The sequence below is a fragment of the Lepisma saccharinum genome, chromosome 25 (genome assembly GCF_977018435.1).
Source record: "Lepisma saccharinum chromosome 25, izLepSacc3.1, whole genome shotgun sequence".
NCBI classification, from domain to species: domain Eukaryota; kingdom Metazoa; phylum Arthropoda; class Insecta; order Zygentoma; family Lepismatidae; genus Lepisma; species Lepisma saccharinum.
In genome coordinates this window covers 5872299-5891822 of record NC_139253.1, presented here as the reverse complement: position 1 = coordinate 5891822, position 19524 = coordinate 5872299, and the positions used below count along the sequence as shown (strand labels likewise).

Here is a 19524-nt window from a genome sequence, read left to right as displayed (position 1 = left end):
TCCCTTCACATCAGTGCTCAGCCAGGCTCGGGTCTGTATGCAGGAAGAGGCAAGATATTTGTTTGAAATCTGCTCTGAAGCCTGTACCTCATCACAGCACAGCTCTGTCAGAGATAGGGACATTGAGTATAAATTTAATTATATTCAGAACAAACCTCTATAAGATATGACAACCTGCAACAATCTGGATGTATGAGATGTTTTGTTTCTGTATTTTTCAGGCTCTCTTGTTACAATCTTGTTTCTCTCTGCAACATTGCCATCACTATAATAATATCTGCCACATGTTCTATCTAACAACTTCATAATCGATGCAAAAAAATAAACCTGAAAACATATCTGTAATCAATAATAATCTTGTCAGTAATTAATTCTAACTCATCAGTGTAACAAATTTCCTGTCTTGTTTCATATTTCCAAATCCCTGCCCATCAGTGCTGTAGAAATATCATCCAGGCTTGGGTCTGTGTGCAGGAAGAGGCAAGATATTTGTTTGAAATCTGCTTGGGTATAATTTTCTGAAGCCTGTACCTAATAATAGCATCACAGCATAGCTCTGATAGAGAAGCAGCTATTATAAATATACATATAATGCAGATATTTGTGAAAATATTGACAGGCAAGACAGTGACCCTGGAGGTAAATCCAGAAGACACTGTTGCTGCTTTATAGCTGCTGCTGATAATCTGATTCTGATATTTTCCACCATTGTTCCTATATAAACGTTTCAACATATGTTGCAGATATTATTATAGTGATGGCAATGTTGAAGAGAGAAACAAGATTGTAACAAGAGAGCCTGAAAAATACAGAAAATAAAACATCTCATACATCCAGATTGTTGCAGGTTGTCATATCTTATAGAGGTTTGTTCTGAATATTTTATTGATTATGAAGAAACACAGCAATGTTAGATGGGGCAGGTTTTAAAATTTAGTGCAGTAATAATTTTATACTCAAAGTCCCTATCTCTGACAGAGCTATGCTGTGATGAGGTACAGGCTTCAAAAAATTATACCCAAGCAGATTTTAACTACAAACTTCCTGCACACAGACCCAGAGCCTGGCTGCAGCACTGATGGGCAGGGATTTGGAACTGCATGTGAAACAAGACAGGACACTGATGAGAAGAACCTATTAAAAATTAAATATTAGAATTGATTACTGACAAGAATAATTATTAATTATTGATTACAGATATGTTTTCAGGTTTGAAGTTGTTAGCATAGAACATGTGGAATTATAGTGATGGCAATGTTGGAGAGAGAAACAAGATTGTAACAAGAGAGCCTGAAAAACACAGAAAATAAAACATCTCATACATCCAGATTGTTGCAGGTTGTCATATCTTATAGAGGTTTGTTCTGAATATTTTATTGATTATGACTAATGTATTGAAGAAACACAGCAACATGTTAGATGGGGCAGGTGCAGTAATAATACATACTCAATGTCCCTATCTCTGACAGAGCTATGCTGTGATGGGTACAGGCTTCAAAAAATTATGCCCAAGCAGATATCTTGTCTGTTCCTACACACAGACCCGAGCCTGGAAGATATTTCTACAGCACTGATGGGCAGGGATTTGGAACTGCATGTGAAACAAGACTGGAGAAGAGCCTATTAAAAATTAAACTTGTTAGAATTGATTACTGACAAGAATAATTATTAATTATTGATTACAGATATTACTCAATGTCCCTATCTCTGACAGAGCTGTGCTGTGATGGGTACAGGCTTCAGAAAATTATACCCAAGCAGATTTCACAAATATTATGCCTGTTCCTGCATACAGACCCGAGCCTGGCTGCAGCACTGCTGGGCAGGGATTTGGAACTGCATGTGAAACAAGACAGGAAATTTGTTACACTCTGACAGAGCTGTGCTGTGATTAGGTACAGGCTTCAGAAAATTATACCCAAGCAGATTTCAAACAAATGTCTTGCCTCTTCCTGCATACAGACCCGAGCCTGGCTGATATTTCTACAGCACTGATGATGGGTAGGGATTTGGAACTGCATGAGACAGGAAATTTGTTACACTGATGAGAAGAACCTATTAAAAATTAAACTTGTTAGAATTGATTACTGACAAGAATAATTATTAATTATTACTCAATGTCCCTATCTCTGACAGAGCTATGCTGTGATGGGTACAGGCTTCAGAAAATTATACCCAAGCAGATTTCAAACAAATATCTTGCCTCTTCCTGCATACAGACCCAAGCCTGGCTGCAGCACTGATGAGCAGGGATTTGCATGTGAAACAAGACAGGAAATTTGTTACACTGATGAGAAGAGAATTAAACTTGTTAGAATTGATTACTGACAATATTGATTACAGATTTTATACTCAATGTCCCTATCTCTGACAGAGCTGTGCTGTGATTAGGTACAGGCTTCAGAAAAATATACCCAAGCAGATTTCAAACAAATGTCTTGCCTCTTCCTACATACAGACCCGAGCCTGGCTCATATTTCTACAGCACTGATGGGGCAGGGATTTTGAACTGCATGTGAAACAAGACAGGAAATTTGTTACACTGATGAGAAGATCCTATTAAAAATTAAACTTGTTAGAATTGATTACTGACTTATTGATTATAGATTTTATACTCAATGTCCCTATCCTCTGACAGAGCTATGCTGTGATGAGGTACAGGCTTCAAAAAATTAAACCCAAGCAGATTTCAATTATGCCTCTTCCTACATACAGACCCGAGCCTGGCTACAGCACTGCTATGCAGGGATTTGGAACTGCATAAGACAGGAAATGTGTTACACTGATGAGAAGAGCCTATTGAAAATTAAACTTGTTAGAAATGATTACTGAATTATTAATTACAGATATTACTCATTGTCCCTATCTCTGACAGAGCTGTGCTGTGATTAGGTACAGGCTTCAAAACAGATTTCAAACAAATGTCTTGCCTCTTCCTGCATACAGACCCGAGCCTGGCTGATATTTCTACAGCACTGATGGGGCAGGGATTTGGAACTGCATAAGACAGGAAATGTGTTACACTGATGAGAAGAGAATTAAATTACACTTGCAGCAAATATTTATTTACCTTGATTGCTGTCTCTGCTGAAATAATCAGGGCTGCCTGCTGCGGGTTGATTCCCAACTGCCAGATTCCTGTGCCTGAAATCACACTGAGAGGCTGGACAAAACTCTCCCACAGTTGCATATGTCATGCAAATTATTCTGCCCCAGTGCCTCAACAATACAATCATAAGTGCAATCTCTAAATTTTTGCCTTATAAAATACATGACAAGCTCATTCAAATATATATAGTTGGAATATGATACAAACTCTGGATTGAAATCTTCACCACTGTACAAATTCCCATTATCAGTTGTAACAAATTCAATCTTCTTATCTTTAGATATCCTGTTAATAATTTTATTTGAATATTTATAATGTCTCCAATTTAAACTCTGAGATGCAATCATAGGCATCCTATACTCTAAACAATGCTCATAGCAATTGTTGAACCAATAATTGTCAAACAATTTCAACCTTAAATAATAATGGCACCTGTCTGTATAAAAATTAACAAACAATCCAACAATTCTCTTGTACTTGTTGTATACAAGCCTTTCAAATTTGCTGATAAAATTGAGAAATAGGCATTGGAATGGCCTGTCACTGGCAAGCACCCACTGCATTTCAGTTTCATTTTGCACTGTAAACAGGTCATACTCGGACAGGCCAAAGAATCTAAGCTTTAAATCATCAACAAGTGACTTAGATTTTATGTATTTTGAAATACATCTTCTCTCAAAAAATCCTGTGTCAAGATTATCCATGCAATTAGATAGGATACACACTGCCTTCTATAAGTTACTTGCTTGCTGCTGCTGCTGCCATGTATTCCTCAGAAACTGCTTATGTGCTCAGAACTTGTTGTACCTGTTAAACAAAAATAAATATTAGAATTTTGTTATGTTTATTATATAAAATTTCTTGGGGTTCAAATCAAAATTCTATGCTTAATAAAAAAATATCAGTTGGGTTCAGCAGTGTGTTTTGTATATTTAGTGTGTGTGTGTGCGTATGTGTGTTAATATTTTTTGGCTTTGGTATTTATATAAAATTTCTTGGGGTTCAAATCAAAACTCTATACTTAATAAAAAAATATCAGTTGGGTTCAGCAGTGTGTTTTGTATATTTAGTGTGTGTGTGTGCGTATGTGTGTTAATATTTTTTGGCTTTGGTATTTATATAAAATTTCTTGGGGTTCAAATCAAAACTCTATACTTAATAAAAATATCAGTTGGGTTCAACAATATGCTTTGTGTGTGTGTGTGTGTGTGTGTGTGTGTGTGTGTAGGTGTGGGTGTGTGTGTGTATCTTGGCTTAGTTTTAAGTGTATCCAAAAAAAATATCAAGAGGGGCATATTTTTAACAAATTTATGGACAACAATCTGACAGAAGTGCCTTTTGTAAGTGTGGACAAATCAATCTGAGGGGGCTCATCATTTCACAGGAACTTCCCGAGGGCATTTTTACAAAAATCTTGGATTAGACAGGGTTCCACACTTGAGCAAAAAGCTGATATGGGCATGTTGAGCAAGTTTTAAGTGTAGGCAAATCTGCCTGAGGGGGGTTCATCATTTATCGCGCCAATAGTATATACTTTTATACTACTAAACGTTGTGATGAAATCGGATTCTAATGGTAATTAATCAGACATAAATTATCACCATTATTAACTCGTTACAAATTTATCACGAATATACTAAAGGAATCACTGCCCCTTATTTTAACTTATGATCTTTGCAATTTGAATATACTTACTATATCGCTAGTGATGTGATTTTAACTATTTCTAATAATTGGTATTTAACTTGTTTCAGTGACTGGATGGAATATTTACGTGGTTATTTCCATTACATTTGGTGTGTGCATACTTTACACGTCAGTGGTAAGCATAAGAAACGTCGATACATAATTAAAATAATATGTGAAATTATTAACAAGATTACAGTTTTTTTTACCAGTGATTAAGGTTATTAGAAGCTGTACTTTAGATAAATTGTTTCAGTGTTGCGCTTACCAATTTCAGACACGTTTGTGCAGATTGCAACATTAAAATTACACGTGGAAATTGAATGATGGTTTCTTTTACTTTGTAACTCATTAATAACCAAAATGTCACTTACCATGTTTTAACCCCAATCCATTCAATTAACAATAATTTATTATGTATAATTTGTGTACAAGATAATTTACAACCGAAAGTAACTGTAAAAGTAACTGAGTTACTCTTGGAACCAGTAACTGCAACTGTAACTCAGATTCTTTTAAAAGTAACTTTCCTAGCACTGCTAACAAGTTTATGAGTGCCGAAGTACATGTGCACATATCCCATTGCTTTCTAGGGTGGAATCAGGGCAGTGATGTGGACAGACACTTTGCAAGCGCTAATCATATGTGGAGCTCAAATAGCAATCATCATTCGAGGAACCAGCAACGTTGGAGGAGTTTTCGAAGCATGGAAACGCAACGAAGATTTTGGACGAATTGAATTTTTCAAGTAACACAATTTCTTTTATTATGGCTATTAAAATTATTGCATGTTCATTTTCAAGTTTTTATGTTAACCGCAACGATAGGGATGATATCACAAGGACTATCATAGTCGAAATGAAGTGTCGAACCTTCACCACTTCCTCATATAGTAGTGACTAGCACAACACAAAGACGAAGCTAGTAGACTTGGTACCAGGAATCAAAAAACCTCATTTGTCACTAACACATTGCTTTGATCTGCAAACGTGTCTTTTTATTATACTTTGAGGCTATTAGTATGGTGGAATTAGCTAAAATTTTGCTCCAACCCGGAATTAAATACTAGAGAAAATATTTTTCCAGGAATGTTCACCAGCGTTAGGACAGATCAAATGAAAAATGCCAAAAGGTGGAAATTTGAAGAAATAATTCTACAATTCTATATACGAAGTTCGGTCAACAAGTATGAACTTTTGCTGTAATCTTCTCTGGATTGGCAACACTGATTTTTGCCTAGGCGTGCCAATGGAGTGAACAATTGTCATTGATTGTGTATATTTAACCTTCTTCACAATCATGTTTTCTTTTCTTGTTGTTTTTCAGGGTAAAAATGACCGGATCTGTGACTGTGACTGTACATGTTTTTTTTTTTTGTATAAGCAATGTGGCAGTTTTAATTATGAAATACTTTCTTACCATGGCTATTTTCATTTCGCAGCCTCGACCTTGACCCAACAGTAAGATTCACATTCTGGACCACCTTTGTGGGAGGCATGGTACATGCTATTTCGTTTCTTGTGGCCAACCAGGGAGTGATTCAGCGGTATCTCTCAGTTCCCACACTGAAGACAGCGCACTGGTGAGTTTGTTTCCACTAAGATACAATAGGAAGCTTGAGGCTATTATTAAAATATTAGTAAATACTAAATACCATATTAAAAGTAAAAGATTCCTCTCTACCTGTCAATTTACAAACACGGGATGCTATCGTTATTTTTTTTTTACTTAATTTGAGTATTTTCTCATACATAAAGAGAGATAATGATTATACATTGAAGTGTGTATGAACTTCAGTTTTAAGTCCACTTTATGCGCAGGGAGGATAATCGGTACTGAACATACAGTTTAAAAGTGGGATCCGATCTACCATGTTCTTCCCCCGGGTATTGAACCAGGGATGCCTTAATTACAGCGATAGTACCAATACACTATCAGTCAGACCCATACATTGCAGTTGACTGTACCATATATATGGATATCAGTGACATATACTGGGTTAAGAACCTGGGCTATTGCACCATATCATAGTGTTCCAATGGACAAAAATTTGCTGGTGGGGGTGTTTTTGTTTTTTTAATCATTTGGGGTGGCAGGTTGAAGTGATGTGACTCTGATTAAAAATATATACCTCATAAATAAAACATGGATCTACACTGTCAGTAAGGAAAGGATATCAAGAATTTCATTCTTATTTGCATAAATGAAAGGCCCATATTGTGAAATATTATGTAGGCCTATATACGAGAATAAAAATAAAATTTCAACTTACCTATTTTCATGATTTTAAGTTTGGCGCAGTGGTTACGTAGTTTCCTTTAATCTAAGGGGTCCCGGGTTCGATACATGGTGGTTTAGATACCACTTTAACTGTAGGTCCGATCCTCATTAGCTTATCTGTTCATAAAGTGGACATACAAGAAAAATCCACAACGATTTGGAGCTTATCGTCATTCGTAAGTCGAATAGACAGCTTGTTAATTATGTGCCTCGTTTCAGTTCAACACAGCACATATCATTCACAAAAATACAATCGACTCACTACTGTATTCACACGCTGGCTGTAAATAAATTCCACGCACCAAGACCACTCGACGCGATCTAGACTAGATCTGGTCCTTCATTTCGGTAATTTTTAGATGCACTCATAAACTATTCCCTCTCAGCCAACAATTGTCTACTCCCCACTGTATCTCTAGTTGTTTGAAGTTAAACGACCTCTTTTTCAACTCCTCTGCAAGCGTTCAATGGTGTTCTTTTCCCTCCATGTGACACACTTCTCCCTTTCTGCGATAATTTGGCTTCAAAATTCCCTATTCCTGGGAAAATTACATGCTGGGAAAAATTGTTTTGCAACATTGACCCAGGCTGTTGAGGAAGTTCAGAGGGTTTTTCCCCCGCCATATGGAACCCTGTTCTCTCTCCTGTAACAGTTGGCTCCACAATTCCCCGATCCTGGGGAAATTACATGCTGGGAAACATTGGTTTGCAACATTGATTGGGGTGCTGTCAAGCTTGACCACGGTAACCCCCGTGGAGTTGCCCGCCGGCGATGGGCCAGCCGTCTCGCGAATTCAAAGAAAGTGGGCAATGTTTCCAACTCCTCTAAGAATTCAGGTTCATCTTCTTATTGAAATGAACAATTTTATGTACATTTTCTGATAGATATTTTTTGTGTATTTTATTCACTGAGTCTGGGCTTCGCAGATAGCCTAGATAGCCCCGTATATACGCCTCTAATAGATATTTAGAAATAGTTACATTAGTTAAATATGTAATGCCTTAAGACTTTAACTTTAAAATTACATTATTTCAATTAATGACCGTTAAGACTTTAACATTAAAATTACCTTAGTTAACTATGGAATGTCCGTTATAGTTTAGTTAACTATTCAATGGTTAAGTGTGAGCTGTTCCACATTTTGGTGGCAACTCAGTTGGTTATTTTTTAGATTGTAGAACAGCATTAGTGATGAAAGAAGGTGGTGTTAGGTATGGAGAGGGGGAGCAATAACTTTCATTATACCCCTCAACATCACATCTAAATTCTGTACGTTTGAGGTAGAGAGAGGCAGTCTTGAAGCAGACTGGCGTTCAAGTTTTGATTTTAATGATAACATCCGAATGTAGTTTTTTTGGATGTTCAGAAAAGTATACCTCACTGATTTTCATTTAGGCACTTACGTGTTGAGGTTATCCAGAACTCTAAATAGTTCAGAGATAATGTAGTAATGTTTGATGAATTTTTATACAAGTACAGGTTTTTACAATACTTTTAGATTGAAGTTAATAATGAATAATTCTTTCTACGCAGGTCTCTTGTAACAGGATCGATGTTAGTTGGATCCTCCCTTCTCATGAGTTCATACGTTGCCATCTTGTTGTTTGCGAAGTACTACGACTGTGATCCATTAGCTGCTAAAGTAAGAATCTCTCTCTCTCTCTCTCTCTCTCTCTCTTTCTAGTCGATATTCATACTTCATGCTTTTGCTAACTAACTTATATCCTCTGGGATATACGGGAAGCCCAGCCACAACCGCTAATGTACGCAGCATTTATTTCGGAGGGGTTCGGAATTGTAGACGTGGATATTACATATCTGATAATAACGTAATTTTAAAGATGATTTCGAGAACATTCAGAATAATATTCCGCATATTTATTAATGAAGTAATTAAATTTTGGGTAACATTATAGTATAGGGGTTCTTCAAATTTACAGGAGAAAGTACTTACGGAAATCACGCTGTTTCTGCTGCCGCCATTTGCTTTCTGCACGAGAGTACAATGTTCCGTGTGTTAAGGTGATGCAACACCATAGTCAGTGTTTCAGCCTCGCGGTATTTTCACTAGAACATGACGTGTCGAGTATTTTTTTCTTTCTTAACTATCCTTGCCTAACCTAACTTAACCTAACCTAATCTTACGGAAAATGGTTTTTGGGGCTAACGTCAATGGTTTTGGGGGTTAACGTCAATGGTTTTTGGGGCTAACGTCAATGGTTTTTGGGGCTAACGTCAATGGTTTGTGGGGCTAACGTCAATGGTTTGTGACGTATTAGCATAATTTCAAATCCGGGCACGAAAGTAGATATTTTCCGGTGAACGAGATTGCAGCACTGCATAAATCGACATAACACTCGCACAACGCGCCCTGAACCAGTACGCTATCGCCCTCCATAATGTGTTACATAATCGAAATAACAAGTAACAGTAAGTACTCGCATATGTAAGAAATAGACATTATCTTAGTTAGAAGTGCATTATTTCACCTTAGCAAATGTTCCGCATTCCAAAATAGTACGTTAGCAATGTAAAAAAAGTGCGAAATATATGATTTATAGGTGTTACCCCCATACTATAATAGTACCAAATTTTGTCGTTTGTAATTGTGTCGTCATTAGTTCCAAAGATGGATACATTTTGAAACATTCAATGTGCGTTTGAAAAAACATTTATATCACTGAAAAGGAAACTACATTAAAAATAACTCCATAGTTCTGCATAACTTAAATTTTAGTGTTCAAATTCTTCATATAACATAATTATGTAGTTCTTTCTTCTCGTCGTATTATATTAGTTTTATATTGTTACTATATTCAATCCAGGTGTTGAGAGCAAGGAATTTAAGTTTTAGAATTCATCTGAGCATTTTTAGTGCTTGATTTTACCCAAGCACAACTGCCGTGAAGTTTGAACAACTTTTATAAGCAACCTTTACATTTTTAAATAATGCTTAAGTTTGAAATTTGGGAAATGTGTTATTTATAGGTTGTAAAGTAATTGTATCATATTGAAAGATATATTAGGAAGTTTTTTTTTTTTTGCGAAATAAAAGTTTCAATTTTGAGATTGTCAAACTATCAGTTGAAATTTGATATTGGTTACCTTATTTCAACTCTTATCTGTGAGAATTTTTGTAACATTTTTGTCATTTTACAAGTCATGTAGGGTTGAATTGTTAGTAAAGATTGCAAGATGTACTATATTAGAACAAATCAACAATAGTTTGTATGTATTTGTGGCTGATTTTCTTCTATTATTAGCTGTGTGTCTCTTAATTATGTAATTATTATAAGTAACCCATTTTCTTTAACCACTTCTTATTTTAGAACTTGTTATGCTAGATTCAGTAAGTGTTATCAACGATTAAATCTGAGACATTATACATCTGTAATAACTTTAAGTAAATGTTTATTTTATTAATATTCTAAATTAATTCTAATTAAGGTACATAAAAATGCCGAGCTCATTATTTCTAACAATTGATGATGATTGTTCTTGAATGCAGAAAGTTAAAAGGCCCGACCAGCTGGTGCCATTTTTTGTCCTGGATGTGATGGGAGATCTTCCAGGATTCCCAGGATTTTTCGTGGCCGGGATCTTTAGTGCAGCCTTAAGGTACGTATCTTATATTTAAAGTTTGTGAACATAATTATATAAGTACTTTTGTCCAGGTCCGTACTCAATGGGGGTCATGGTCCCCTTCGAACTGAGAAGTAATTTAATTTCAACCTGTAAAAACCCACCGAGAAATTGACATTTTTCAGATTTTTCAAGAATTTCAATTTTGTCCTTGCATAAATGAATGGGTTGTTTCTGGAGGGAAGCAGGTTCCGGAAGTATGAAATCCGCAATATTTGGAAATTTTATTTTCGTAAACATTCATGCAAAGCTACCAGATGTCCAGATTTAAATTCCTATTCCGACCTTTTCTCGAACTTCAGAAGTGATGCGAAAATATTCCAGTTTTTTTGTTAACTCGTATTTAGAATTCATTATTAGAATTATTGCTAATAGGTATGGGAAAGTGGGGCACTTTGCAACATGGGCACGTTGCAACAGTGCTTTTTCTGTTATGTAGGATGGCTCTACTACGTTGCGCTTACTGTCGTTCCAACACACGTTGGTAGGTGTCTCTGATGAACCATTCGTTACGCCAGTTTTTCAGATGTTGTCAGAGTGGAGGAAGAAAGAAGAATTTTGAGGACGGTGAGTAATTTTTAAGAATCTCTTACAATTTTTAATACGCAATTCCTATAAATGACCACAGCATGCGACATGTGGTCAATTGAAAGCATGTTTATTGAAGGTGTGGAAAGTGATATTTCTTTTTATGTTATGCAATTTTTGTGGAGGCAAGAATAGCTTTCGTAATCAAACATGTCGGTGAGGCAAGTTGCAACAGATGTTGCAACTTACCCCACAATGTTGCAAACTGCCCCATGACAGACCAGCGCTTTAATAAGATATTGAATGTAATTGTTCACTGTCCCGAATGTGATAAATCGAAATAAGGTTTATTGTTTACTAATTTTACAATCTTTTCAAGTAAAAGAAAAATGTGATCGCAAATATTTAGTCCTATATTCAGTAACCAACACATATTTTGAATTTTCACTTATTTATTCTTATACAAAATTACACGCACGTCAGTACGGCAAGAAAACACTATATTTCACTTAGTAGTGCTAGATAAATAAATACGTAAATTGTGAATGAATTTTTGTTTATAATCATGTGCATGTAATTTCTACTAGCAGCACGAAACATTAATATTGTTATGCTTTCTGATATGGTCTCTTTTGTCTTGGTCTTGCAGATTTATTTCTAAAAAATTGTTCCTTATGTTCCCGCCGAAACTATTGTTGTCGAATTGCTGTATAATCGTTGCCGTATTATTATTATTATTATTATTATTATTATTATTATTTATATTGTTTCAGGTAGCCTGCAAGATGAGGAACTACAAGAGGAAGACCCAAAAGGGGACTACACCGCCTGATGTGATGGATAGAGCAACAAATTTAGTCCTGGAACACGAAGATGACAAAAATGTCAGCTTAAGACAAGTGGCTGCAGAGTTCAACATTCATTATTCAACCCTTTCAAGATACATACAAAAGAAGAAATTACAAGAAAGTGGTCCTCGTGAGGGACAGAACATAAGTTGTGGTTATGCGAAACCATGGAAAGTGTTTTCAGAGGAAGAGGAGAATATCTTAAAAATGTACTTGCAGCGTTCCAGTGAGATTATGTTTGGATTAACACCACAGGAAGTGCGAAAATTGGCTCATCTCTGTGCAGTTAAGTTTGATATAAGTGCTCCTTCATCGTGGTCGGTAAACGGAATGGCTGGTATTGAATGGTTCAGGGGATTCCTACAGAGAAACAAAGATCTTTCGGTGCGCTTGCCTGAATCAACTTCTTTAGCACGAATGGCCAGTTTCAACAAAGAAAATGTGCGCATTTTTTTTGACAAAGTTTCCGAAGTTCTGTCCAGAAACAATTATTCATCCTCAAGAATTTGGAACATGGATGAAACTGGTGTCACAACTGTTATGAAACCAAATAAGGTTGTAGCTCGAAAAGGAACAAAACAGGTTGGCATAGTGAGCAGTGCAGAAAGAGGTGAACTTGTGACAGTTGCAGTGGCAGTTAGTGCTCAAGGGACTTTTATACCTCCAATGCTAATATTTCCACGTAAGAACTTTCGGGACCATTTCATTCGAGATGGCCCAACAGACTGCATTGGAGCAGTTACTGGTTCAGGTTGGATGATTGAGGAAACGTTTGTCCAATTCATTCGACACTTCATTTCTCAGGTGAATCCTAACGAAAACTCCCCTGTGCTTCTTTTCATCGATAATCACTCTTCCCATCTCAGCTGTGAAGCTTTAGATGAATGCAAAAATAATAATATTACCCTTTTGTCATTTCCTCCACACTGTTCGCATCGACTACAACCGTTAGATGTCAGTGTTTTTTGGTCCATTTAAGAAAGTGTGTGGCCGAGCAATTTATTCTTGGCATAAGAATCATCCAGGAAAAACTCTTACAATCTACGACATACCACAGATAGTTAAAACAGCATTTTTGAATACAGTTACCCCTACCAACATAACATCAGGTTTTGTTCAAACAGGAATATTTCCCTTCAATTCTGAGGTATTCCAAGAAAGCGACTTTGCGTCGTGTTTCGTTTCAGATCGACCAAATCCAGCACGACAGGTAGATAGTAGGCCTCCCGTATCTGAAAGTGATGACATAGTCCAAACTGCCAGGTGCGATGCACTGCCAACAAAATCATCTTCAGGTGATGTTCAAAATGAACATTTGCCTTCGCAAATTGAAATGCCGGGTCCAAGTGGCACACAAATGTCTTCAGTAGTGAGTAGACCTAAAGTTTCCTTCTCTCCTGAAAATGTTCGTCCATACCCAAAGGCTGAACCCAGGAAAACGACGAATCGTAAACGTAAACGAAGTGCCATTCTAACAGACACACCTGAAAAAAAGGCTTTGGAAGATGCAAAAAAGAGTAGTGCAAAGGAAAAGGGCAAGAAGAAAATTATGTGCAAGAAAACATTATTCCAAAGTTCTTGCAAAAAATATCACTGTTTAGTGTGTGGAGAATCCTACAAAGAAGAAGAAGACTGGGTGCAGTGCAAACAATGCAAAATGTGGTCCCATTGGCTGTGCGCGGAGAGAAATCCTTATTATGTGTGCATTGATTGCAAATAGTGTCATTCAGACCACGCATAATCCCTGTTGCAACGTATCCCAAACACTGTTGCAACTTACCCCATGCATGGGGCACATAGCAACACTCGGACCTGCTTTAAATTAACAGACTTTTTTTATTTGACGTTCAAAATTAAAATTTCATATTTGTTTCTTAAGTAGCCAAAAGATGTACCATTTCATAGCATATTTGTAACTTGTTCCAATTGTAACAGTTTTTGAATAAAAAAAAATAAACTGAAAAGTGTTGCAAAGTCCCCCACCTTCCCTATCATTTAATTTATAAATATATTCTAAAGATAGAATTATGATGACTGTTCAATTGTGCTGGTAAATGAAAACAACATTAATTTGCTGAATACTATTCGAATACTGATGAGAATTGAATGTAAATAATAAGCACCAACCTGTGTACCGTGTTTCAGTCGTTGTAAGCTGATTGTCGGGTCGGTGGTCATATGTATTACTTCAGCAGCATTTCGGATATCTTTTCCCCTACATTTTCGGAGCTGCCTCCCCCCCCCTTACTTGAGGGGCGAATAGTGTGTGGAAGTCGAGATTTTCACCGTGTCTAGTGAAAAGTTCAACATTCGAATTACATGGATTCTTCCCAGCTACTTCAAGGGAGGGGGTAAGAAGTGCTCCCCTGAACCCCCCAATCTGCGGGCGCCCTTGAAGCTGTAGTATTTCGCTTGTATGCGTTCCCTTGTTTGGTTTATTATCATTCTCTTGTGTTTGTGATGCCCAGGGCTCGAAAAATTCCGGTCGCAAGGTCGCCATGGCGACTAAAAATTTCAGCCTGGCGACTGTGATCTTGTGCTGTAATATGTACGAAATTTTGATGGTTCAAGTTCATATTGCACTACAGCGTAAGTTAGCAAATGATCCTTTTTTTAAATCAACGTTGTGAACATTCCAGAGAGTGAGTTTCTTACTCTTTGTTCCCCAACACACCATTTCCTGTTTTCTCGAATGATTTAGCGATGTTTTGAATTCCGTGATGCTCAGCTTCTTATACAGAGTGTTTCAAAAGTTGCACAACCCCAACTTTGAAAATGTATATCATGAAAACCGTAAGAGATATTTACACCCGGTTTTCTGCATTATAAAGTCTCATCCATTGAGATATTTTTCAATGCTTAAAATTATCAGTTTTCTCCATACAGGAAATTTAGATAAATTAATAACTGGCGGAAGGCAGCGTTAAATTTTTTCCAGAAATGCACTTTTCAATTAGAAAATACGTAAGAAATTATCGAAGGGTAATAATTAGATGTCTGATGACTGATGCCATGTCAATCTATAATTAGCGACCAATATTGCTCATGTGCAACATTTGATGCATTTTTTATTGGCGATTTTATCGGTTGAGTGAAAAGTGCCATTTTTTGGACATATATGGCAATGCTAGCAGGTCGAAATATTATCAACAGACGCACGCCACATGTGCCTGAATATTGGCTATACATTTACGTGAAAAATCATAAACCAAGATTTTGTGCCGAAATTGGACTCTTGATAGAATCCTATACCTGCCGCAAAATTAGTTTGGTATTGACGCTTGGGAAGCACGTGTTGAAATCGGGTCTACGGCACTGCGGGAGGGTGGGATGCTGGCATGCGAGCCAATCAAAATCTTCCCAGTGCTTCACCCAAGCCCTGGTTACCTAGCAACAGAAAACATTTATCTCGGTGTTGCCGCTTGTCGGGCGATTCTTCCTGCGATCAGATTTCATGTTGTTGGGAGAGGACGTGTTGTTTGTTTGTTGCGTTGCTGTGATATTTTAACCGGTCCGTTGTTTTGTGTTTATTGAATTTAGAGCATTCTTTGTTGTATATAGCGTGTTGTTTTAGTTGTTATATTTTGTACATAATTTTCTGTGTTCTTGAGTGTGTCGTGAGCTTGTGTGAAGAACGTCAAGCACAGGAGGCAATACTCCATATGACAATGTACCAAAGAGGCCATGCACTAAAAGAAAAAGGAATTCTTCTCAAAGGACAAACGCGGGAGATGGTTTGTTCTGAGCGCAAATAATTTGAGCAAGAGAAAAACAATGGGGGTCCAATCATTTCTGTAAATAAAGTTCTGGACAGGACTGCTGCTGCTTTCGGCCTGTCTAAGAACACTATTGTTACCATAGGGAAAGAAAAATATAATGTGGTAGAAATAAATAAATAAATAAATAAATAAATGCGAGGCTTCAAAATTGGAAACCCCAGGAAAGAAGAGGAATATCAATAAACGCGTGACAAATTTAGATACCTTTCAGCAACTCTTATTATAGGAGGAAAGATTATCCCACTGTTGGGAAACTGCGAGTTTCGTTGAAAGATTCGGCATTTTTTCAAGGTGGGGAAACATCTTTAAGGACAGTCATAAAATATCTGGGATTCTCATACAAAAAAAAAATAATGGACGCAAAATAAAGTAAAGTATGTAGGCATATGGGGATGTGGAGGTAAAGCTCCACACATTCTCGACCTCGACCTCGACCTAGGCCATATTATGGAGGTGATGTGGTTCACCAACCGCCTTTACCGCAGGTTTGCCCCAGGTACTCACTTGGGCTGAGTCGACCCCGGAGCCGCTCGGGATATTTGAAAAAGTTCCACAAACCACCGCGGGTCTCACACGTGAAAGTCAGACGCCCCACCAACTCAGTTGCGGTATAATTGAAAGACGGGCAGACTTTAACGGGGACTTCGGAAAGAAATGATTATTGAAAGTGTATATACAGAATGGATTGAAAAGGTAACCTGTAAACAATGCTCGTTTCGTTAATTCGTTCATGTTGTAAGGGAGATGGAAATGAAGAGAGAAAACAATAACACATTCATCATTGTTGTCATCATTGTTATTTCGTTTTCCTCGAAAAACAATAACACATTTCATCATTGTTCCTTTTCATAACACGTTTTCCTCGACACAGCGTCAGACGGCTGCCCTGCGTACCGTACCGTACCGCATGATATGGCAACACCGTGACGCGTGTTCCTTCAGCTCTCAATACCAAACTAATTTTGCGGCAGGTATAGTCTGCCTCTGGTTACACTGAATTCTCTTCGCTCACTTTCGACGCTACTATGCCTATTCTTTTAATTGATTCAGCATGGCGTATTCTTTGGAGCAGCGCGTGTGCATTGCTGAAGAGTATTTTACTACTCATTCTTACACTCATGTGCAAGAGGTTTTCCAAGGAAAATGCCCTGTTTCTGCTGTACCTCACAAAGCAACTGTTTTACGGCTAGTCCCACAAATTGTTAAGAGTTAGTATTATTAGAGGCACATATTTTTGGTAAATAAAAGAGCAACATTTCAGTACAAAAATGGAGTCAATTTCGGGTTCAAAAGCTGTAAAGAAAATAAAATATCGGTGTTATAGCGGTGAAAAATTGGATGAAAAGTTGTACATAAAAGTACATTCTGGTTTTAAAATTGTGAATATAATCCTAAATTCGATTTAAAAACTACACTTATTCCACAGAATTAACATTTCACTTCTAAGCACATTTATGTAGTTATCAGAGTATTAAGTTTATTTCTGTGTAAAGGGGTCCATTTTTGCTTCTCCAATATTAACAGCAGAATTAATCAATTTTCCGGGAATCGCATAACTCCCAGGATAATTCAGACCTCTGAAGGTGTCGCGTCGGTGAATAAACCCTGAATTTCGTGTTTAAGAGTTAATTTCGCTTTTTGCAGTTCATTTCGCATTATTTCGTGACAATACATGGCCACAAAATGCATCTCACACCTTTCAAAAACATGAAAAATTAACACTACAATGTTGTTTTGTTTTTTTTCAAATTTTGTTTTTTCGTCAAAAACGAAATATGCATGCCCCTAGGTATTATTATTTAAGATTAGGCACACACAGGAGATGTGCTACGTAGAAATTTTCAGCGAAAAATGCAGGCTCGGCCAAGACTCGAACCTGGGTCTCTGGCATACCGTACGATTTCTCTAACTACTGAGCCAGCCTGGCCTGGCCTCGCTTGATCTCTCGCTGTCGCTGTTTTACATGTGTGGAATCGTCTCTGTCAGTGCTACCGCAATGGGATCTGTTGCCTTTGAAACACAGTACACTTCGACATTGCCTGGTTCCTCCCAGCGTAGAGATGTTAGTGCATTTTCATTGAAAATTTCTACGTAGTACATTTCCTGTGTGTGCCTGATCTTCAATGAATTAACATCCCTACGCTGGGAGGACAGCGCTATCTAACTAATCTAATTTGAAATAAACTTAGGCATACATGAAATAAATTCCTATACTTTTCATTCTGTTTCCTAGCACTGTGTCAACGCAACTTAACTCCATGGCCACCGTCACCGTCAAAGACTTCGTAATGCCAAATTGGAAGCTGTCTGACGAGAAGGAGTTGCTACTGGCCAAGTGGCTATCAGTGCTCTATGGATTGATAGGATTTGCTCTAATATTTCTGGTTGAAAGAATGGGGACCTTATTGCAGGTACATATTCTTTATTACACAAAAAAATTATAAACTTTCTCCGTTGTTGCGTGATGTGATAAATTAATGTCTATGGTCTGATGAATTTAGTCCAAGTTGGCCAAATAGTCATGCACTTAAAATATGCATGCAAATATGCACTTTTTTTCTTTGAGTTGCCGCAAAAACACAACATGTAAATAGATTTTTTTTCTTTTTTCATCTCATACGATTTAACCTTGACCTTGTAATAAACGTCAAAGTTATAGTTCTGAATTCTTCCACACACTCTTATTTACACTGCTGCTTTATAAAAGAAATGAAAATTACATTCCTTACCTATCATGACAGCACTTGATTACAACATGATACCTCAAATTTTCAAGCTGTATACTCCTGATTTACGCAATAATATTTTTACACTCAGGAGAAAATCGCTCTACTTCAAAAGATACAAGCATCTGACATGACACGTCAAGTTCAAGATTATCTGTACATTGTTCATTGCATTGTTGTCCTTTCTCTCTCAAAACAGCGTAGCTGTTCAGTTTTCCCGTGAGGACTACGAAAGAAGCATTGTCTCCTTGTTTTGTAAACGAATGTGGAGAATAAACAGCAGAGACTTAAGGAAATAGGAAGTTATTTTATTAAGGAGACAACACGCCCAACTACAGAGCGGTGGCGTTCGGTTGCTTCGGAATGATTTCGTTTTCGTGGTTGACATCCCTGCTTTGAAGGTTACACGGAACACCCACTCCAATTCATATGTCAGTTCATGAGCCGTGGCTGATGCCGGAGTTCGAATCCGGGACCCCTGACGTCACAGTGCGCTGTGCTAACCACTCCTCCACGGAGATCGACATAGTTAGTTTTACACATACAGAGAAAAATTGTTAATCCACAAATATCTACTATATTTAGTAACCATTTTTTTTTTCATTTCTATATTGTGTACTCAATATTTGCACATTTCTGTCATTGGATAAAAATATTATGTGTATTTTCAGATGAGTTGGGGCATAACAAGCATTGTTACTTCGGGAATCTGTTCAATGTTTACCTTAGGGATGTTCTATCCTTGGTGCAACTCAACGGTGAGTACAAATTGAATTGCATTTGATTCTCTTTAAAGTTTTTACTGGCGTGCAACCGTGTATTAGCGAGTACAAAATATTCGTATGTAAATTCAAGCTGTGTAGCTAAATTTTCTATCACATACAATCAGTGTCAATTCGTAGTCACATATGCAATTGCAACAAAC

At 37.1% G+C, this 19524-nt stretch overlaps 1 protein-coding gene across 1 annotated transcript in view; it reads left to right on the top strand.

Moving 5' to 3' along the window:
• The window catches only part of LOC145978998 (sodium-coupled monocarboxylate transporter 1-like), a 53051-nt gene that overhangs the window by 11232 nt on the left and 22295 nt on the right, over positions 1-19524 (top strand). The window contains exons 5-11 of the mRNA XM_083112058.1: positions 4864-4931; positions 5389-5543; positions 6237-6377; positions 8610-8718; positions 10585-10694; positions 18107-18284; positions 19271-19357. Of these exons, the coding sequence (XP_082968184.1) occupies positions 4864-4931; positions 5389-5543; positions 6237-6377; positions 8610-8718; positions 10585-10694; positions 18107-18284; positions 19271-19357 (848 nt within the window). The remainder of the gene's footprint in view (positions 1-4863; positions 4932-5388; positions 5544-6236; positions 6378-8609; positions 8719-10584; positions 10695-18106; positions 18285-19270; positions 19358-19524) is intronic.